Here is a 23,069-nt window from a genome sequence, read left to right on the forward strand (position 1 = left end):
TCATCTCTGGACCACAGGAGGACAGGAGGGAGAATGCAGCTGGTAGGCACAATCAGGGTCAGTGGTGTAAAGTAACTAAGTGTATGTACTCAAGTACTGTACCTAAGTACACTTTTGAGGAATGTTTACTTTACTGGAGTATTTCCCATTTTTTCTGTACTTTTACATCTACTCCGCTACATCTCAGAGGGCAGAGGCAAATGTTGCACTTTTACTCCATTACAATTATTTGAAAACTTTAGTTACAAGTTACTTTGGGCAGGTATAAATTATTATGTTATAAAACATACATTAACCACTTCAGCCCTATTTTATTCATAGGCTATTTGAAAATAGCCGATCTACAAGCTCACAACACGTTGTGAGCTTGTAGATCTGCTATTTTCAAACATTTTAGTACTTTTACTTTTGTTGCTTTAAGTATATTTTGATGCCAATACTTTTGTACTTTTACTCAAGTAACATTTTGAACACAGACCTTTTACTTGTTACAGAGTATTCTGGTATTACTACTTTTACTTAAGTAAAACATTTAGTACTTTTCCCACCACTGCTCAGGGTGAGTTTGACAAATTTGTGAATTGTTCTCAAGGTGATGTCATTGTGTCAAAGTGGAAAAAGAGTTTATCGAACAAAAAAGCCCAGTCTTTCCTGCAACATTTAATTCAGATTTTCTTGCACCACACGTATCCTTCAGTATCATTCCTTTGATGTGTAAAAGCATTTTTAGAGAGAATGTTGATCAGTCAAATCACTTCGTTTTTGTCTCTCAGTTGCTGCACACCCTAGCAGCTGTAATTTCTCTTGCAGGACAGAGCTCTAAACCAGCGAGAAGGCCTCTCAGTGTTGCTGCTCTCTGTCAGGGGATGCTGTGTCTTATGCAGTTAGTTTCCACCATTGTGATCATAGTCCAGGCCATGCGCTGTGAGTATGCCACGTCACAAAACTACCACATCACTCACTCAGGGAGTGTGTTGACTGACGTTTCGTAGCTATGGTGTCTAAATTGTAAAGACCTCTCCCTATGGGCCGTCAACGTAATTGATTATGTAATTAATGTCACAGCGTTAGCTGGAAGCGAAACAAATGAATATTGCACTGGAATCAATAGAAATCCCCTCAGAATAGTAGCAACGTTTTTGGTACTACTTTTGGTAGTAGGCTTGGCTGGCTATCACCTACTGAACATACCGCCCATCCTGGCGGGGATATGAGCTCCATGGAGCACCCCTTTCTAGTTCCCATGGTTTCTAGTGTAGTCTTTATGTGTCCATTATTGCAAAGTACAATAACTAAAGTGGGTGTTAACAGATTACTGTGTCAATCCAGAACAAATATAAATATAGAAATATCAGAACACCAATCGACCAGACAGGAATCTAATACAGAGCTGTGGAATCAACATGGATTAAAGTTATCATGCCATTTTTATTAAGTTGAAAGAGTATTAGAGTCAAACTATCAATAGAATACATGTTCCATTGCTTAATTGTAAACTGATGTTCAGAAGCATCTTCCATAAAAACCCTGAAAGCCTCAGATATTTCATAAAAGGATAAAGTCAATCTGCAATTTCTTCAACTGGTAGGCTGTATTTATAAACAGCAGCAACATAGGTTTAGAATTATAATCCCTTGACCATACCCGGTGAAGTGTGCAGGCAAAAGTATTTGCAAACTTGGGGTTATACAGACAGTGCTTAAGACCATACACACTGTACGATATTTGACCCGATTTCACTGTCGGTGATATTTTCTGGTGTTCGCCGACAAAACCACCGATCTCAGTCAAGATCGGGCGTTCCTCGGCGAGGTGTTGATCGCGCAGTATGTAAGGTACTCCAAGAAGATCCACCCCGATAAAGTGCGGTCGGCGAGATGTTCCTGACAACTTTTAGATTTCAAACATGTTGGATATTTGGGTCTGTCGGCCCGATCTAGAACCACGCTACAGCCAATGAGAGCACATTACAGCCACGCACCGTGGCTAGTCCTCCCGCATAGAACCGCAATATTACCGTCCAGACAGTCCTGTATTAAGTTAAACATTATAAAACAGATTGAGAGAGTGAGCGAGCCTGCTCAAGGATGGGGCTGTTTATTATTTGACAGGAATAGGGCTTGCTCGCTGTGTGTGTGTGTGTGTGTGTGTGTGTGTGTGTGTGTGTGTGTGTGTGTGTGTGTGTGTGTGTGTGTGTGTGTGTGTGTGAGAGAGTGTGAGTGTGTGTGTGTGTGTGTGTGTGTGTGTGCGTACACGTATGTACAGTATGTATGAACAGTATTGCCAGATTTTGCGAGAGAAATAAGCAACCAGGTCTATGAAAACAAGCCCAACAAAAGCGACATGAGCACTTTAAACCTATATACAAATAAAATTGCCGATCTACAAGCTCACAACGCGTCGCAGCTATTTTCAAGGGAAAAAAACAACATTAAGAAACAAGGCTCAGAATTGCACCGTGGTTGACTTTTTGAAACGTTTGTTTTAGAGAGGGCGAGAGAGAAAGCGAGAGACATACAGAGAAAGAGAATTATTTAATGTCAATCATTAGCGTCCTGTCTCAGTCTCGCGCATATATCACGGGAGCCTTTCACGTTTTCGTGAGACGTTTGGAATAAAAACAAATGTATGTATGGTGCGGGATTACATCGTGGTGAAATATCTTGCAATTAGTGAACCCCTGTCGCCGACCAATCAATCGTGCGAGAACCACAATGATATATATAGTGCGATTTCAAGAGAGAAACTCGTGCAATGTGAAATGCTTAACGATCTGTTTACTCTCCACCATTTCAAACATCGGGCAGTGTGTACGGGCCCTTTAAACGTGCGCACATCCCGTCCCACAGTCGCAGTGAACACACACGCGAACCCTCACCCCACACACACTCACACACACACACACACGGCCAGACGGACCCGCACGCGCACGCGTCCCGTCGCCGCGTCCCGACACACACACACACAAACACACGCACACACACACACACACACACACACACGGCCGGACGGACACACACACACACAGCTGGAGCCACGCGTGTGTCCCGTCGTGGTACCCCACCCCCCCCACACACACACACACACACACACACACGTACGTTGGTTTAAGCACGTTCTCTGTGTGTGCTTGTGGCAGACGGCAACGGTGTAACACAGTGGGTCTATGGATTCGACGCATGCGCAGTTTGATCATTCATCCCATAGCTCGTGACGCTGTAACCATGGCGGCATTCTTTTACATAAAAACGCTAATAAACAGCTGACATTTGGGGAAAGCGAAAAACAGGCTTTGCTGTTCTGTGCACATGGTAATGGCCAATGGCTGTGTGCAAATGCAGTTCAATTGCTCCAGCCACTGAAGAGAACCGGGCAGAAGAGATTTTGGGCTCACCACCCTCACATAGCTTTGGTTAATTATTGGAGGATAATAACCTAAATATAATTCTACAGATGTTGCTAATTGTTTTGGTAACATCACTGTTTCACAAATCACAGACTGGGGCGGCCAAACAAAAAAAGAATTATTTTTTTATCTATCAAAAAATACTGTGACTGCGGACATATTGCCTAGTAGTTATGGATGTAATCCAAGGATATTAGACCATATCATCCACGCAAAAACAAACACATTGACAGGGGTGCACATAACTGGTGCGCTGGTGCGCAGGTGCGCATGCGCACCTACGCATGCATGCTGCGCGGCACATCAGACAAAGGGAAGCGCTTTTGCGCACCAACAGCTGGGACCGCTGGGACAGGAATTTACTTCCTGAAGCCACACTCACACAATCACGCTAAAGCAGTAGTCGGCCCCATACACAGCCATTAGGCGGAAGGGAAGGGGACGCATGCTGCACGTGATTGTGTGAGTGTGTCCTCGAATCCTGACAGAGTCAGGACCGGACCATTTATTAGGTGAGCACCAAGTAACATGTCCAGGTGCTCTTCTGAGTAATAGACCAAAAAAGTTATGTGCACCCCTTTGACAAGAAGCACCGATGCTTCATTTTGTCATAAACAGTAGCAACAACACTGTTTATAATGGCCATTTGTGTCCTTTGCAGATAATCCAGCCAATAACCAATTAGTGAACAACTTGACACTGGAGAGAGACCATTTAAACACCAACCTGACTCTGGAGAGAGACCATTTAAAGACCAATTACACCAACCTGATCATGGAGAGAGACCATTTAAAGACAAACTACACCAACCTGACACTGGAGAGAGACCATTTAAAGACCAACTACACCAACCTGACACTGGAGAGAGACCATTTAAAGACCAACTACACCAACCTGACCATGGAGAGAGACCATGTAAAAAACAAATACACCAACCTGACCACGGAGAGAGACCATTTAAAGACCAACTACACCAACCTGACCACGGAGAGAGACCATTTAAAGACCAATTACACCAACCTGACACTGGAGAGAGACCATTTAAAGACCAACTACACCAACCTGACACTGGAGAGAGACCATTTAAAGACCAACTACACCAACCTGACCATGGAGAGAGACCATTTAAAGACCAACTACACCAACCTGACCATGGAGAGAGACCATTTAAAGACCAACTACACCAACCTGACACTGGAGAGAGACCATTTAAAGACCAACTACACCAACCTGACACTGGAGAGAGACCATTTAAAGACTAACTACACCAACCTGACCGTGGATAGAGACCATTTGAAGACCAACTACACCAACCTGACCACGGAGAGAGACTATTTAAAGACCAATTACACCAACCTGATCATGGAGAGAGACGATTTAAAGACCACCTACACCAACCTGACGATGGAGAGAGACCATTTAAAGACCAACTACACCAACCTGATCAAGGAGAGAGACCATTTAAAGACCAACTACACCAACCTGATCATGGAGAGAGACCATTTAAAGACCAACTACACCAACCTTACCATGGAGAGAGACCATTTAAAGACCAACTACACCAACCTGACCCTGCAGAGAGACCATTTAAAGACCAACTACACCAACCTGACCATAGAGAGAGACCATTTAAAGACAACTTACACCAACCTGTTACTGGAGAGAGACATGTTGCAGAGTGAAGTAAACCAGCTTAAAGGGAAACTAGGTAACTTTGAGCCTAAATTAATAATAATATAATGTTATATATATATATATATATATATATATATATTTATGTTGACATTCCACTGTAATAAAGACATTACAGAGTAAATCCTCATCATCGCTGTCATCATTAATAATGTTATCATTCTGATAACATTACTCAATTCTTTACTTATAAGGTTTAGTATTTGACTACTATCATTGTAATTACAGTATGTATCCATCAATAAAACCCCTGTTTGATGTTTAGTCAGGTCCTGTCCCAGTGGATGGATGAAGGTTGCAGACAGCTGTTATTACACATCTACTCAAAAGAAAACTTGGGAGGAGAGTAGAGAACAATGTCTGAAGACAGGAGCTGATCTGGTGATCATTAACAGCAAAAAAGAACAGGTCTGTGTGTGCGTGTGCGTGTGTGTGTGTGTGTGTGTGTGTGTGTGTGTGTGTGTGTGTGTGTGTGTGTGTGTGTGCGCGTGCGCGCGTGCGTGCGTGCGCGCGTGCGTGCGTGCGTGCGTGCGTGCGTGGGTGCGTGCGGCCGTGCAGTGTCTATCTTCAACATACTGTAGATGCATGTAATGTAATGTTGTGATAATAGTGAAAACAAAAAATTATGCCATTGACAATTAATTAATTAATCAGGAATTAATCAGAAGATTGAACGCATGGAATGGAGCATCACACACATGGATTGGTCTGAAAAGGACAGCAGGAAAATGGACATGGGTGAATGGAACACCACTGACAGGCACAACACAGTGAGACATTTTAGATTGTTTTAATTAAGGGTTCGAGGCCTATAAGGCTCGAAGCCTTATTGCATCTCTTGGCTTTCTTCTTCCGCCGTTTTTGAAGTTCTGGCAATATGGTAGAGGGCTATGCCAAACGGCTAAGAAACGAAACTCACAACTATTGGCCAAAGGGTGGCGCTATTTCACTCAATTGACTTTGAACAGGTACAACTCATGCCTTGTTTGACCTACAGCCATGAAACTTCGATACATGCTCCTCATGCCTAACAACTTTCATACTCTGACTTTTGACCTCTGACCTTTAGATTTCCCACCATTTTCAATTATATGAAAAACAGTAAAAATCTATCTCCTCCTGGGATCTTTGAGCAATCTGCACGAAATTTTACACATGAACTTTGGACCTATGCCGACAAACTGGGGAGGCGGATTTTCCATAAGTGAAAAAATGAAGCTTTTATGAGCCAATGAATATTGCAGTTTTATGACAATTATTCATCTGCCCGTAACACATACATGCAGACTCACATTTGTTTGAAACTTTACAGTAATGTAGAGGGACATTCCAAATATCACTGAAACCAATCTTACTCCAATTGGCCAAAGGGGGGCGCTATAGCAATTATTTTTAAATGCAAACTTTAACAGGTAAAAGTCATGCCTCGTTTGGCCGACAGCCATGCAACTTGCTTACACTTGTGCCTTGACTCATGAGGAACACATGTATCACTTTGACCAGTAAGCTCCGCTCTTAGATTTTCCGCCATTTTGAGCAGTTTGAAAAAAACTTAAACTTGTGTTTCTGCAGTGATTTCTGAGCAATTAGCATCAAACGTTCTACACAATGTACTTTGGACCTATGCCGACAAAACGTTAGTGGCGGATTTTCCATAAATGAAAATATTAAGCTTTAATGAGCCAATGAATATTGCAGTTTTATGAAAATTATTCGTCTGCCCCTAACACATACATGCAAACTCACATTTGTTTGAAACTTTGCAGTAATCTAGAGGGTCATTCCAAATATCACTGAAACCAATCTTACTGCAATTGGCCAAAGGGGGGCGCTATAGCAATTTTTTGAAAATGCAAACTTTAAACAGGTAAAAGTCATGCCTCGTTTGGCCGACAGCCATGAAACTTGCTAACACATGTGCCTTGACTCATGAGGAAAACATCTATCACTTTGACCAGTAAGCCCCACCCTTAGATTTTCCACCACCAGTTCACCAGTTCAGGTCTGATGGTCAAATGGCTTCACTCTACAGCACCTGCCTCACAACCTCAAAGTCACCGGTTCAAACCTCACCTCGGGTAGGCTACTTTTCAATTTCATCGCACAAAACACGACTGCATCAATTAATGCATATGCAATTGTTAAAGACGTAAAATGCTTATTTGAGAGTGTTTTTTCAATGTATGACATACTTCATTCTGAAAATAGCCGATCTACAATCTCACAACTTTTCAGATAGCAACGTGTTTCTGAGCTTGTAGATCGGCTACTTTCACCAGTTTCGGTTCCGAGGAGACGTACAATTTCTCCATTGGTAAATGGTTTGTGAACGAGTGATCTTAGTGCTAGTGAAACAGGGGCTTCGTTCATGACAGAAGGCAAAAGTTTAAGATCTTCAACAGACAACTTCAGCCTGGATGAAGCATCCATGTTCTGCATGTTCACTTTTTAAAGACAAGATGAAATGGCAGTTGACAGTATTTGTTTGTAAATGTTCTGACATGTTCTTGTAGAAAAGAGTCATCCTAGTGTGCAACACTCCCCCAGGCCTATTCCCATGGATTGGATCCACCCACCTCACCTGCTGTCACTCCCTCTCAATCCATAATCACACCTGCCCTCACTCACTCCTCATTAGTCTCTCTCTCTCTCTCTCTCTCTCTCTCTCTCTCTCTCTCTCTCTCTCTCTCTCTCTCTCTCTCTCTCTCTCTCTCTCTCTCTCTGTAACAGCCTATGAGTCCCAAAGGTCAAGGGTTCGATTCCTGTCAATGGCCATGGCTTGAAGTGTCCATGAGTGAGGTTCTCAACCCCAATTTCTCCCCTCCGTACTATCCACAATCCCTCTGCTCAGCTGTTGAGAATGCTCATTTGTTAATTGCATGGGCTGCTTTGTCTCAAGTTCAATCTATTCTGTTTCTACTTATTGTGCTATTGTTGCATATCGCTTTTTGCCTTATGCCTCAAACCCGCTTATTGCTACTTGCAGCTATATTTTTATATTGCAATTCTATCAAAGCCACAGTATGTGAGTGAGTGCATGTGGTTAAAATACATGATGTTGTTTATTCTGTTTATTCAGGTACTGGGGCAGCTGGGGCGGCAGGAGATGGCCTCGTAACCATGAAGACTGGAACTGTGCATACGTCTGGCACAATGATGGAGGATGGTATAATAATGCTTTATGTTCAAATCATTATGAATACAACTGGATTTGTGAGAAGTGAGGTTTCTCTCTAGCCTGGCTCCAGCCCCTGAAATCGCTAGCCTCGCATTCAGGGTCTGGTGACGCTGTAAAAGGCGGGGTTTTCTCGGTTGAAAATCTAACCGGCGGCCCGGCCCAATCGGGATCTTAAGAATCCCACTTTGGCCACACCCCCATCTCAGAAAACGGCTGCACTGAAGAGGGCTTTCAGTTCAGACTGAATAATGGAGTGAAACGAAATGAAAATTCAGGCTGAGTGTCAAGCTAGTTTCTCTCAACTTCATTGATGAACCCTACATACTCTGTTGACTGGGCCTTGGACCCCTCTATTTCTCCCTCTACACCAAATCTCCTCAGCAAAATAGCCCAGCTACTTTGAAACATGTTGGTGAATGTAAAAAAAAAAAAGGGGGGTGGAAAGGGGAACATTTTGGATTAAAAAAAAGATTGTCCAACATGGGGATGCCAGGGTTAACTCATTCACTGCCACGGAATTAATTAATTCATCCGTCTACCGTCCCCTTGCCAGCGAAAACGGAGAAAGAAATCGGCCGGCCACAATCCTCCATTCCAGAGCTATGGTCGTTTGAATGTGGCATGTTTTTTGAAAAACACTTGGAAATCAGAGAAAAAAATACTTTAGTGAATCCTTTAACATGAATGGAGCAAGCTTCTTTTTTTTTTAGGTCACGTGATTTCTGGTTGTACTCTTCTTCGGTGGTGCATTCACAGCCCCCCCCCCCCCCCCCAACCACGTCAATTACATTGGCAGTAAATGAGTGGTAAATGCGTTTAATGTTCTGCTTTGTGAAGTCAAACAGTAGTAATTAGTAATGAAAATGTGTGCTGAAGTATAAACTGTTGTTTAACATAATTACATTAATAAGGAAGGAGAGGAGATTTATTTTAAAAGCATCCTGTTCCCTGTGTTTAAAAACAACACATCATAAATAAGTTACTGACCACATGCGACCCATGTTTTCATTAATTGTGACACCACTATTATCTATGTTGTGTTAATTGTTTTTAGATAATAGACAGATTGTCTTTCTAACCAAGGCAGAGCATGTATTCCTCTGCTATTATTAAATGTGGTTGACTGAGAATGTTTGTGGCACCCCACTGGCCATTTTGGCCTGCATTGCTGATGTGCTCTATGATTTGCACAGTGATTTGCTCACAATGGACCATTATCAGCACTGTGACCATATTGTATTTATACTGTTATTTATACTGCATAGTAATAATGTGTGCTTTTACTCAAGTACAATTTTAAATACTTTAACTTGTAACCGACTACTTCTTGTGACATTTTTGTTTTCACTTCAGTAACAAATAGGATTACTTACTCCACCACTGCCATTACATAAAAACACTTCAGTAAAGGTTCAAGGTTCAAGGTTAAGTTGTCCAAATTGCCCAAACTCTGCAAATTGTGTTGTGTTGTGTTGCAGCAAAGCAGATTAAGAACTCTAAAAAAACCTGAAAAGAACTGCCCAAAAATGGGCATGGCTTTGTAAAAAAAAAAGCAATTTTCTGCTAAATGTGGGAGTGTGACATTTGTGTCACTGGTTTGCTCTCGCTTCTCCCACATTCCAGCGCACATCTACACATCTAGAAGTAAAACATAAAAAAAATATCTCCATGAATTCAAGGCTTCATGAGGTGTGTAATTGATAGAAAATAAGTACTTTTTGGGTGAACTACTCCTTTAAGGCTGTTCTTTGAATATAAAAGATAAAAGAATGTTCGACTCTAAACATTAAGGGGCGCACACATGCACACACACACACACACACACACACACACACACACACACACACACACACACACACACACACACACACACACACACACACACACACACACACACACACACACACACACACACATACATTGTTCAAGGGCCAGGCTCAGAGGGACTAGAGAATGCTTCAGCAAAGTCGGACGAGGACATGTCCGGCCTTGTGTCCTCCCTCCCTGGGGTCTCTGCTGGGGCGCGAGCCTCTTCATCTGTCTCGGATCCAGCTGAAAGTGGGCCACCGGAAGGGGCAGCAACAGGCATGCACCCGCTTCACTTTTGTCTGGCGCCTGGGCTTTTTCTTTTTACTACCTCTCTTGTGGTCAACAGTCTTACGGCCCCACAGCAGCCAGAAAATGGGGCAGTCTTGTCCTATCAGCACTGGAACTACCCGTATTCTCCACCAAAATGTGGCAACCCAGGGGGAGAAGATGTGCAAAATTCACAACAAAATAAGAGGCTCAGAGTCAGTTGGCTTGTAACTTAAATTGTCTTTTAATACAACAGTTAGGGAAAGGGGCAATACAACAACTTAGGACTCATCCCATCCGGGGCTTTGGCCTTTAAAGGAGTAGTTCACAGAGGAAAATACTTATTGTCTCCGCCAGGCCGAAGGCATGGCGAGAGAGTATGTTTTACCCCCCGTCCGTCCGTCCGTCCGTGTGTGTGTGTGTGTGTGTGTGTGTGTGTGTGTGTGTGTGTGTGTGTGTGTGTGTGTGTGTGTGTGTGTGTGTGTGTCCGTCCATGTGTCCGTCTGTGAACAGCTAATCTCCGAAACCGTTGGCCCGCTCGCTCCGAAACTGTGCACACACACTCCCTGGATGCCAATTCAGAACCTCTGCCCCAACTTTTCACATAGCCCAATTTTTGACCAGTTTTTATAGTATAATGTGTTGATTACTTTTGATCCAGTAATGGTCTTTTTATTTTAAGTATTAAAAAGATCTTAAAAGTTATTAAATTGTCACTTTACTGTCATCTGGGGACCCCCCCAAAATCATGTGGGGACCCCCTACCCACAGGTTGAGAACCACTGGATTAGGGTCCCAGAAAAAAAGAAAGAACAAAACAACGGGGGTCCGTACGGCGCTCGGGTGGTGCCCACCGTCATGGAGTCTAGGGGTTCGAATCCACCGCGGTGCATCCGGTTTTGTTGAGCTCAATACAAACACAATTGGCCCGTGTTCGGGGAAGGGAAGCCGGGCAGGGAGGGTGATATGTGTCACTGTATGTATTCCTACAGGCTGGGATGGAACCTGTCGTATACATTTAATTTTCTTATCCAATAATTTTTGCGGCCCATTTGTGGGTCGCGGACCAATTTTTATGGGTAATAAAAATTGGTCAGCATAAAAATATTAAGTACAAGCTCACAACGTGTCGCATTGCGACGCATCGTAAGCTTGTAGTTTGGCTATTTTCACTAGTTTGGGTCCCGGGGAGAGTTTGGGAAGCAGCTGCTCTATAACTCTCTTGACTGGTATCTGTGTTATCATACCTTCTTGAATCGTATGGTGTAGTTCAGTTCCCAATCAGTCCTTGCTGTGATACAGTCGTCAATGCAAGACACATTATCATGATGGTATATATAGTGTTATTCAGCCAATCACAGTTATCATTAAGGAGGTTTGTATCTTTTGCAATGGTGGGTGTTATACTGTAGGCTATATTGGGTTGTCTTGGTGGAACTGTGACCTTGCAAAACAAATGCAGGTTTGAGAAGCTTATTAAATCTCATGGAGTTACAGAGAGCAATTAAAAATTAAACTGACTGTTATGGTTGCACGCCTTGTGACTGATCAGATTTAGAAATTGTGTGGATACGTTGCCATAAAATCTACAATGAAAAAATATGGGTGTGCAGAGCTGCATAATAGTACCCAGCCATTTCAAAACAATGAAACCCACTTGTGACTAAGCTTACAAACTGCACCAATACTGTGTACTGTACAGAATGTACAGTACAAATTTGTAAAACTTTTTTTTTTGCTATTACTCCTTCAGATTCTGTCCAAAAATCACACAAATCGGTACACAGTATCTCTATAGTCATGTGATCAAGACCACTTTACATCAGCTATTTGAAAATAGCAGATCTACAAGCTAACAACGCGTCACATCGCGACATGTTGTGAGCTTGTAGATCTGCTATTTTCAAAAAACACTGGTGGGAAAAGAGAGAGTTTTTTTTAAACATTTTAACAACAAAAATCTTGTATGGGGTCCCTGGCACAAAATATTTTCGGATGGGGGTCCGCAGAAAAAAACATATTAATGTCTGAACTGCGCAGTTCCTCTCGTACTGAGCGGGATTACTATTGCAACAACACATCATCAGTAGGGTAAAACTAACCTGTCTCACGACGGTCTAAACCGAGCTCACGTTCCCTATTAGTGGACATGAGAAGAATGTGGGAACCACTGGTTTAAATCAGTTTAATCAGGAAGCAAGCCAAAATAAGCAACTACACTTAAGAATCAAGTCCAAAGTCGCTTATTATAAGCAGACATGGCAACACTGGTAAACAGGAAACCCCTTGATATGGGGCTCCCCACCCCCCCTACTTCCCTACCTTCCTACCTACTGTACTTCCTGGGCGTGGCCAGTAATCCTGCTACCATAATTGGCGGCCACACTCATGGAGTGTACACGAGTGTATGGGGCCACTCTCCAAGCAGACACATGGCCAAACTAACTCCACATTTTCCCCCAAAATTCCTCAATATTCTGCTTCAGCTGCTTCCCATACCGTTACTGTACTTGCAGGATGTACAATTAATATGAAACGCATTATGCCCCAATACTTATGCAAATCACTTCGCCAGCTCGCAATTTACTTCCGGATGGTTCTTTTAACAGCCAATCATCATTATCTGCGACCAAAACTGAGCACCTTCGTTGCCACATCCGTGAAACGGGCAAGAAACAAGCGCTGCGGTGGTCTATGCAAACGAGCCCCAAAAGCGCGCCCAAATAAGCCCAAAATCACTTATAAAAAAGGCAGACCAACTAACTTCACATTTCCCCCCAAAATTCCTCAATATTCTGCCTGTATAACACCAGCTGCTTCCCATACCGTTACTGTACTTGCAGGATGTACAATTAATATGAAACGCATTATGCCCCAATACTTATGCAAATCAATTCGCCAGCTCGCAATTTACTTCTGGATGGTTCTTTTAACAGCCAATCATCATTATCTGCGACCAAAACTGAGCACCTTCGTTGCCACATCCGTGAAAGAACGTGGTCTATGCAAACGAGCCCCAAAAGCGCGCCCAAATTAACCTCGCGTCACCATTGTTTCCACCTCGGAGGAAAGCCTGGTGCGTTATTAAAGACCCATATGATCCGGTCTAGGCCACGCCTACTGAAAAAAAAAGAAAGAAAATAATTATCTTTCCGGATTCTGCCCATCCGGTTTTGCGGTGCCGCTTTGTTTTGGTTCCCTAATCCCTATTTAAATGGAATAGAATTTCCCCGTGGGATAATACAGACTCTAAATAGTCTCCGGACAGTGCATGCACATTTATATTAAAAAAATAAGCTAAACTATGCCGCATCAAGGATTTTATTAGGACGGACCTATTTTGGGGTGACGTCTTTCCGGATCTGCCAATCCGGCCACCTGATGACGCGGATGACGCGCCTGGTGACGTAGAGTTACTTCCGCTCCCGACCGGATCATAGACACAAAAAGATATGCTGCCCAGGCTACGCCCAAATAAGCCCAAAATCACTTATACAAAAGGCAGACCTGGCAACGCAGGCTACGCCAATCATGTGTGAGAGATCTACAGGCTATGGGGCAGAGACGCTATGTGCCACACACCGTATCTTAGCAACAACGAAAGCGCTAACTCTCATTGGTCGTGCCATGCTGAGGGCAGTTTCCAGATTGCAGCATCCAATACTAGCTCAGACACACAGCTCGCTGCCGACATCACAGACCCAGTAACGGCAGGGCTACGTGATAGTTGGGCGAGCTGAGCTGGACAGCACAATCACCGTCATTTCTCTAATAAATCGCCCTGTCATTCCTATTGTCAAGACTTTTAGGTCACTGCAGCCTGCTACTAATGTAACGAATGTTTATGTCCACTACTGTGATAGCGTTCGTTGTATTTCAATGATTAGTGGCCAGGGGTGCTTAACATGAGCCGTTAGCATGCGGCTAACGCTAATGCACTTTTACCGTAGCATGTAGCTAACGCTAACGTGGTTGTCGTGGCTGACGCAGCTGTGAAATAACGTTGTCAACAATGACAGTTAGTGTGGTGAATGTTACTATTCCTGCTCAGTTAGTCCATTGTAGATGGTGCGCCCACATAAGCCCAAAATCACTTATACGACAAACAGACCTGCCAACCTTCATCGTACACACACAGCATTAGCTGCTAACGTGGCCTGCAACTTGGATTCTGTTGCTGCTGGTTGTTAATGCAGCCTGCTAATAGTGTCTAAAGCATGTATGTGAATGTGTATGTCCATTACTGTGTTGCCGTTAGTTGGGTTACATGACTATTAGCCAAGTGCTGCCTATAATGAGCCGTTAGCGTGTAGCTAAGCTAACGAACGAGTAGCGTTAGCATGCGGCTAATGCTAACGCTGTTGTCGTGACTGAAACGGCTATGTTACACATCTTACCAACAACCTGTATGAACGTTAGTCTGGTAAATGTCATCGATGCTACCTAATTAGCCCGTTGAAGAGTTTCATTTTAGTGTATTTTGTGGGTTTTTGGGACACAATGTAACGCCAGCGACGCGTTGCTACACCATCAGAGGGCATCATGGGAAATGTAGTAATTTCTGCTAATTTCGGTTCTACTGTGTTAAGCTTGTGTTACATTACTGCTGCTTAAGGCCCCTGCATGCTACCAAATGAGGTGGTCACCCTAGCACCGTTTGTGACCACCGAAACGGGCCTTAGGTGGACCCCACCTAGGCAATTCTATGTGGGGCCGAGGTGGGTCTTAACTGGGATGCACATGTGGGCTATTAGTGGGTTCTACCTGGGCCCTAATCCAGCCAACCAGAGTGCAGTGGCCATCACTCCAAATGTTGTGACGTCAGGGCTCTCAATACTGCACATTGGGGGAGGAGGAGGGGCGCAGGGCGGGCGCACAGATCGCTGAACCAATGGTAGCCCACGGATGTTTTCTCTGAAGATTTAAAAGCCGCCCCTCTATGCCACATATCAGACACGCTACAGGGTCTTTACTGACCGAGCCATGGCCCCACTAGCTACGCCACTGATATGCGCTGCCAAGTGAGCGCGGGCGCTACGTGGGCGCGGGCGCTAGGGGTTCGGCCCCGCTGCTAGTAAGGTGAATAGTAAGGTGAAGAAGAAGCTGCTGGTAAAGAGGTCCGGACACAAACGGCAAACACCCGTCTTAGGCTCTTACAATATAATTGACTAATGCACACATAACCCCACCATTGTGTTAGTGTACCAAAAGAAACAAAAGTTACAGAACTCAAACGGAATTTAGGATAAACAAGTGAAATTGGAGGAAATTAAACAAATTAATGAGAAGACAGCATTTTAACGGGGACCAAAAAAAAAGAAATTGGGTCCCTTTGTTAGCTACTTAGAAAGCACTGATTTTTAAAGGACACTGGTCAATGCAGGGACGGATTATGGCTTGTGCACAATGTATACGTGCACAGGGGCCCTGGAGACAAGGGGGCCCTGGGGCCAAGGGGGCCCTGGCACTGGCACCGGCACCTGAAAATCTAGTTTTCTATTATTCAGTCGGAGACCCCTCACTCCGTTTCATCTACTTGGGGACATGATCCACTTCCAACTTCCAGTAGGGAGATTTCAAAATAAAACATGTGTTGTCTAATCACATTACAGGTTTCCAATTGTGTAAAATAAAATACACTCTTATTTCAAAAGCCTCCCAGTTGTAGGAGGGTGGGGCCCGTGGTGATTTTGTGCACAGGGCCCATTTTCACTTTAATCCGTCCATGGGTCAATGTGGGTAAGTGAAGTAACTCTGAAGAGCATTCACAGGCCTTTCTTTTACAGTATTTGTGGGACATGCCTTGTTTTATATGGATGTAAGATTTGATAAAGATGGAGGTTGGGATTGGAACAACAGAAAGAGAAACGTTTTTGTAAATTGGAATTATTTATGTATTTGTTGCTTTTGTTTAAAAAAAAATACAATACTATATAATACAATAATAAAGTTGTACAAAAACAAACAAACCAAATTGTGAGCAGGTTATTAACATATTCAATCAGCACTGCAGTAGGTTGAGTCTAATGTTACTGTAGCTGCAATTATCAAGAGACAGGAGATACATACAGTACACTTGATATAACCATATGATATGTATAACATCAGTCTTTGCCCTCGCACACGCGCACGCGCACGCACACGCACACGCACACACACACACACACACACACACACACACACACACACACACACACACACACACTATATGTACACGTACAGTATAGTATTGGTGCCGTTTGCAAGCTCTGGACAGACAGTCACAAGTGGATTGCATTGTTTTGAAATGGCTGGGCGCTATTATGCAGTTCCGCACTCCCATAGTATTTCATTGTAGATTTTATGGCAACATATCCACACAATTTCTAAATGTTATCAGTCATAAGGCGTGCAACCATAACAGTCAGTTTACTCAGTAATTTTTAATTGCTCTTTGTAACTCCATGAGATTTAATAAGCTGCTCAAACCTGCATTTGTTTTGCACGGTCGCAGTTTTGCACGGTCACAGTTCCACACCCAGACAACTCAATAACACTATATATACCATCATGAAAATGTTTCTTGCATTGACGACAGAAAAATCACAGCAAGGACTCATTCAAGGACTTGGGAACTGAACAACATCGCGATTCAAGAAGGTATGATCACCACTTAAGTACCAGTCAAGAGAGAAACATTGATTTCATTCATTAGGGTGCTCAATAGAAGGCTGCAGCAAGGGTAAAGGTACCTGCTCACCTGCGCAGAGTACAGTATAGGGGTTTTAAATCCACCACGAAGCATCCAGTTTGGCTCAGCGTCCATATAAATGCAATTGGCCGTGTTCGGGGAGGAAAGTCGTGCAGGGAGGGTAATCATTGTTGCTGCACATACTGCTACGGGCTGGGGCAGCACCTCTCTACAGGGAATGTTGAATAGGAGTTATAAGACGGATGTGCAAAAATGATGGGCTACTCTTAAAAAATAATATATATAAACGAAAATAATAATAAACATAATAAAGACACTTGAGTACTTTCATGTTTTATTGAGATGAATGAATACATTTATATCGCTGTTTGTAGATGGGGGCATTTGGAATGAAGACTGTTGCCCTTGGAGTCTTCCTGGCACTTCTCTCCAGCTGCTTGGTAAGACGTGTCCAATGCAATGTATCAGACATTACAATAAGGACATTTTGGAATTGATAACACAATGGTACTGCATTTATGTAACATTATCTTTGCTTTTCTTTTGAAGGCTATGTCTCCTCCTCCTCCTCCTCCTCCTCCCGATCCTGGCATGGAGAGTCAAGAGGTCAGTGTATGGACTGTATGCATGCAAAGGATGGTTTAATCACTATCACATGCAACATTATATACATCTAATGTTGTATTATTATATGTTGTTTTTGTTTTTCTTCTGTAGAATGGAACCGGTGACGCCATGGAAATACTCTGGAGAATCGAAGAAAAGGTCAATGACATATTCCGTGTATTGTCTTCACCTCCACCTGGGCCTTTTCCATATCCACCTCCCCCTCCACCCGGACCCTATGGACCTCCACCACCTCCACCCGGACCCTATGGACCTCCACGTCGTGGACCCTTCAGACCTCGACCCTCTGGACCCGCAGCACCACCTCCTCCACCTCCACCTGGTCCCAATAGACCTGGACCTCCACCCTCTCCACCACCAGTCGTTGGTTAAAGAGCTCCATGTCCTTAATCCATGTCCTTAATCTTAACATCAGCAAGTACAATAAAGAACATGTAAGATGCACTTTGTTGTCTTTTGCATTTTGTTTAGAGATTGTTTGGAATCATGTCCTCTGGCTGATATCATAAAAGTGTAAATGATGTGATTCACACAGACACACACACATTAACTGCCAGAATTATTTTCATATTTTTTTAGCCAGTGCCAGAGTTTTTCATTGGAAAAAAAAAGTACTCAGGAGCCGAAATACAGACTTTTTAAGTTTTAAGTTAACAAGGAAGTGGATAGGAGTCTAGATCTTCAACTAATCATATCTCCTTGGTCTTTGGGTGAAATTGGAAAAAAAAAAAATATTTTCACCCATAATTACATAAATTTAGTTTGATAGCAATAAATTCACCAGTATTTTGATATGTTATCAGTCACAAGACACATGACTGGTCATAGCATGCAACCGTTCACCAATGCTCTTAATACTCCTGCCTGTGGCTGAACATGGATTAAAAAGCTACTTTGACACTTATCTCTCTGTTTTGCAAGGATACATGTTAGACTAAAACATAGAAGATACAATAACAGAAAATAGCAAAATATATACAATAATAATTGTGATTGGCTGAAAGACACCATAAGTACTGTGCAGAATGCTGCACAAATTAAAATTGCATTGTTGAGTACATCACACCTCTGAATACACTGATTTGGAAAACGGATTGGAATACCACTTTCAAGGTAAATTAATATAGAAACATTATCTTTTATCCTATACCATATACATTTGTATTTTGCATAGTTACTGCATTTTTTGAATCAGTTTATTGAGTTTGGTCACATACAAGGAATTTTACTTGGTGCTTTGCTCTTAGACACAGAGTTATATACAACACAGCGAGATAAGAGAAAAGGTATCAAATCATATAAAAAAGAAACATTATATTATATTATTAATATTTATATCATTTTTTAAAAATATATATAAACAGTGTTGTGAACAGTATTGGAAGGGTAGTGTATATGCTGCATCATATTATAGTGTATAGTTATAGATCACATTATTATTATTATTATTATTATTATTATTATTACATTTATTACATTTATTATTATTATTATTATTATTATTATTATTATTATTACATTAATAAATACTGTGTCATTCTCTTTTTTTTAGATGCAGTTATTTGGAATGACGATTTTTGCACTTATTGGCTTCTTCATACTACTGTCCAGCTGTGTGGTAAGACTTATGGTACCAGCCATCACAACAAGGACCTTTGGAACTGTAAATATCTATTTAATGAGTTATTGAAAACTCTTTCTGCTTGCTTCTAAAGGCTGATTGTGGCCATGATCATGTCATTGAGAAGCGTTCGAGACATGAGGTTGGTATTTTCTAAAACATGTGTTTCACAAATGGGGTACTAGTATCCCTATAGGGTGCTTGGGGGTACTTTTAGGGGTAGCCTACCCTAAGTTTATTCTCTCTCTCTCTCTTTTACTCTTACTATTTACTTTTTTTGCTCATACTTTCTGCATGCTTTTAAAGACTGATCGGGACCCTGGTCATCATGTCATTAAGAAGCGTTCCGGTGGGAGCTACGAGGTGAATATTTTGTAATGGATCTGTGCAGTCTGGTTGTTGGTTTAAATATTTTATTGGTTTAAATATCTTGAAAAGCTGCATCTTTTTTTGTGGTCTGCTATTACAAAAATATGGCCTTTTTTCTTGTAGCGCTACTATGGCTATGGCTCATCTTACCAACGCATGCTTTACTCCCTCCCATACCTCCGGGCGTGGGCCCCACCCGCACCTCCTCCAGGACGATAGAGGAAACACAACATTGTAAAGTGTGATATACTGTATACTTTACTTAAAGGAGTGATATATACAGTGTCTCTACAATAAAGAACACGTGAAATGCATTTTGTTTTCTGTTGATTTTTGAGGAACTGATGCAAAGTTGGCATACTGTGTTTCTAATCATGATAGATTGTTGTAAACGATTTGGTTTTGCTTAGTAAAATTATATGGGCAATATTATTCAGCTCCTTAGAAACTATTATCCACACACTATCATAGAATGTACAAGATTATTTATGTTCACAACTATTTCAAAGTCTAGACTTTGTGATGATAAACAATCACAGAACCGTATTATACTGTACTGTACTGTGCTGTTTGTTTTTGGTGCTAAAGGGTATTATGATGCAGGTCTTTGCACCAACATAATTCCAGTATCATTTTGAGAAACACCTCCAAAACTATTTTTAAATGTTATCGGTCACATTAAGACACACGGCTGGTCATGGCATGGCATGCAACCATACACCAATGCTCTTAATACTTTTTAACTCCTCTCTGTGGCTGAACATGGATTAATAAGCTGCTCTGAAGCTTGTTTTGCTAAGCCACAGCTACATGTTGCACTCAGAAAACAAGCTATACAGTAACACACACAATTGCAAAAGATATAACCCCCATTAATAATAAGAATTGTGATTGGCTGAAAGGCAATATAAATACTGGACAGAATATTGGACTTGTATTGATTACTTTACCAGACTTAAATCAAGGACTTTGAAAGGAGAGTACTGCGATGGTCAAGAAGGTACGAGCATAAATAGAATTATGTTTTTTTCATATTTTTTCTTTAGTATTATTGCTTATTGCGTTTTCTTTGTTCATTATACATATATATATATATATATATATATATATATATATATATATATATATATATATATATATATATATATATATTTAAAAAAAACTTTTTTAAATTTTATATTATGTATTTTTAGATGCAGTTATTTGGAGTGAAGATCATTGCTCTTGTTGGCTTCCTCGTACTTCTGTCCATCTGTGAGGTAAGACTAACCAGACATCATTACTATCCATATAGTACAAACATAAACTGTACAGGAACTGTAAAATATCTACTGTGCTAATTTGTAAAACAATCTTTCTGCTACTTTTAAAGGCTGATCGTGACACTGGTCATGTCATTGTGAAGAGAAGTTCAAGCGAAGAGGTCAGTATTTGCGGATGATTTTCATTATACTGTTATGAATCACATCTTTGCTGGAGTTCGGTTTCATAATATTATTTTATCTCTTTCAGCAATCAATCCTACGCATGCTCATGTTGTTTCCTCCAGTTCCTCCAGTGGTACCACCAGTAGTTCCTCCTCCAGGGCGATAGAGGGGAGCACATTGAAGTAATGGATTGTAACGACATACTTCATGGTTTAACATTGTGAATACAATAAAGAACATGTCAGAATCATTTTGGTGTCTCTGTCTAATTATATTGAGAGATACGAGTGAATAGTTTTAATGTGATCTCGAAGGATAGTTAAATCCTCAGTGTTAAATTAAATGTAAAATCATAAATAAATGTGTGTATTCTAATAAATAGAGTTGGTTTCTAGGGTAAAACAGGTGGTAACTAGGGTAAAACAGTGGCTACTAGGTGGTTGCTAGGGTATATTGGGATTTTATTTTACAAGAGTGTTAACTGCCATTTTATACTGCCATTTAATACTTCTGAGAGTTACATGTATCTTAATGTGCCCACCCATTTTGAAAATGTTAAATGGTTTCTAATACATAGTAGTAGGACCTCCGTTCTTACCTTATCTTTTGTGATCTTTATCATATAATGAAATTCTACATTGTTCTACAGTCTACAGTGATTCACACAAGTAATTCACATTTAAGTACAGTACATTGTTGTAGTCAGAATTATTGTTGGTGTTTTGTATAAACACAGCAAAAACATATTAATTTAACTTTGGACGTGTAAAAAAGGTCCTTGACCCAGATGGAAAATGAAGGAAGGACGTGAAGTAGAACTCTAAGACAAGTGCGGTGTGAAGAGAATCCTGCTCTTAGTCTATGTAATTACATAATCTGCTGTGGTGAAAGATGGACTGCAAATCTCTCCCTCTCTCTGTCTGTCTCTCTGTCTGTCTGTCTGTCTGTCTGTCTGTCTGCTCACGACACGCACGACACGCACGCACGCACGCACGCACGCACGCACGCACGCACGCACGCACGCACGCACGCACGCACGCACGCACACAAACACAAACATTACAACCAGGAATTAAATTAAAATAACATGCCCATATTGGACTCCCCCAGAGGTGCTGGACATTATGATAGAATAAAAGATGATCTTTTCAAAACGCATTGTTCATCTTAGGGATAATATGGAAAAATATATTTATAAGGACAGACAGACAATAAACTAAGCCACGTGCGTGTGTATGTGTAGGTGTGTGTGTGTGTGTGTGTGTGTGTGTGAGTGTGTGTGTGTGTGTGTGTGTGTGTGTGTGTGTGTGTGTGTGTGTGTGTGTGTGTGTGTGTGTGTGTGTGTGTGTGGGTGTGGGTGCGTGTTTGATCAGAGATCTCCACCTATACCGATACATCTGGGGAAATCTAAATTCAATATAGGGACTTCAAAAAAAGAAACAAGAATATTAATCCTTGTGAATTCATAATCTCAGATCGACCAGATCATAATCTCAGATCTCGGCTGTATGGGATACATGCCAGCAAGGCTATAGAGTGGGACTTGCCAATCGGGAGCAAGCTGTCAGTCCAACATATGGGATGTACAGAACACTACACTACATTTTGCTCCTGTCAACTGTAGCCATGAAGCTCTAATAGTTAATAGTTAATAATCTGTGCAGCTGTGCTTGCACCTTCCGTTGCCTCTGTTCCACACATAGAGCTACTGATGCACACACATGGACAGACAGAGAGAGGGTGAAAGAGAGCGACAACCTTTATTTAAGATTCTCGGAAATATCATTGAGGGAGACCCTCATTTACAATGATGCCGAGATTACACACATAAAATAACATAAAAACAACAAGAAAAAACAATAAAAGTTGACACAAACAGTTAAAACAGTTGCATGTTAACAGCAATCAGTTAAAACAGTTGCATACAGGTAATGCACGGTTATTATATAAATTCCTAAAATGGCCAATAGATGCTAGGGTAT

At 41.7% G+C, this 23,069-nt stretch overlaps 3 protein-coding genes and 1 long non-coding RNA gene across 4 annotated transcripts in view; 3 read left to right on the forward strand and 1 right to left on the reverse strand.

Moving 5' to 3' along the window:
* Positions 1 to 11,653, reverse strand: part of LOC308077655 (uncharacterized protein) — a 30,325-nt gene extending 18,672 nt beyond the window's left edge. Inside the window, exon 1 of the mRNA XM_080418485.1 lies at positions 11,600 to 11,653. The gene's annotated coding sequence lies outside the window, so the exon portion shown is untranslated. The remainder of the gene's footprint in view (positions 1 to 11,599) is intronic.
* LOC308077626 (uncharacterized protein) overlaps positions 1 to 18,114 on the forward strand; it is a 31,489-nt gene extending 13,375 nt beyond the window's left edge. The window contains exon 5 of the mRNA XM_080418409.1: positions 18,048 to 18,114. The gene's annotated coding sequence lies outside the window, so the exon portion shown is untranslated. The remainder of the gene's footprint in view (positions 1 to 18,047) is intronic.
* Positions 16,923 to 18,114, forward strand: LOC308077644 (uncharacterized protein). The gene is made up of 4 exons (XM_080418459.1): positions 16,923 to 16,991; positions 17,418 to 17,483; positions 17,593 to 17,649; positions 17,761 to 18,114. The coding sequence occupies exons 2-4, from the start codon at positions 17,418 to 17,420 to the stop codon at positions 18,040 to 18,042; spliced, it is 405 nt and encodes a 134-aa protein (XP_080274585.1). The 5' UTR covers positions 16,923 to 16,991; the 3' UTR covers positions 18,043 to 18,114.
* Positions 18,115 to 20,609: 2,495 nt separating this feature from the next.
* LOC308077723 lies at positions 20,610 to 21,326 on the forward strand. The gene is made up of 4 exons (XR_013932432.1): positions 20,610 to 20,660; positions 20,854 to 20,919; positions 21,033 to 21,083; positions 21,173 to 21,326. It is a non-coding gene; the product is annotated as an uncharacterized lncRNA (long non-coding RNA).
* The last annotated feature ends 1,743 nt before the right edge of the window (positions 21,327 to 23,069 follow it).

The sequence above is a fragment of the Gymnoscopelus braueri genome (genome assembly GCF_963280865.1).
Source record: "Gymnoscopelus braueri genome assembly, chromosome: 2".
In the NCBI taxonomy this organism is placed as follows: Eukaryota; Metazoa; Chordata; class Actinopteri; order Myctophiformes; family Myctophidae; genus Gymnoscopelus; species Gymnoscopelus braueri.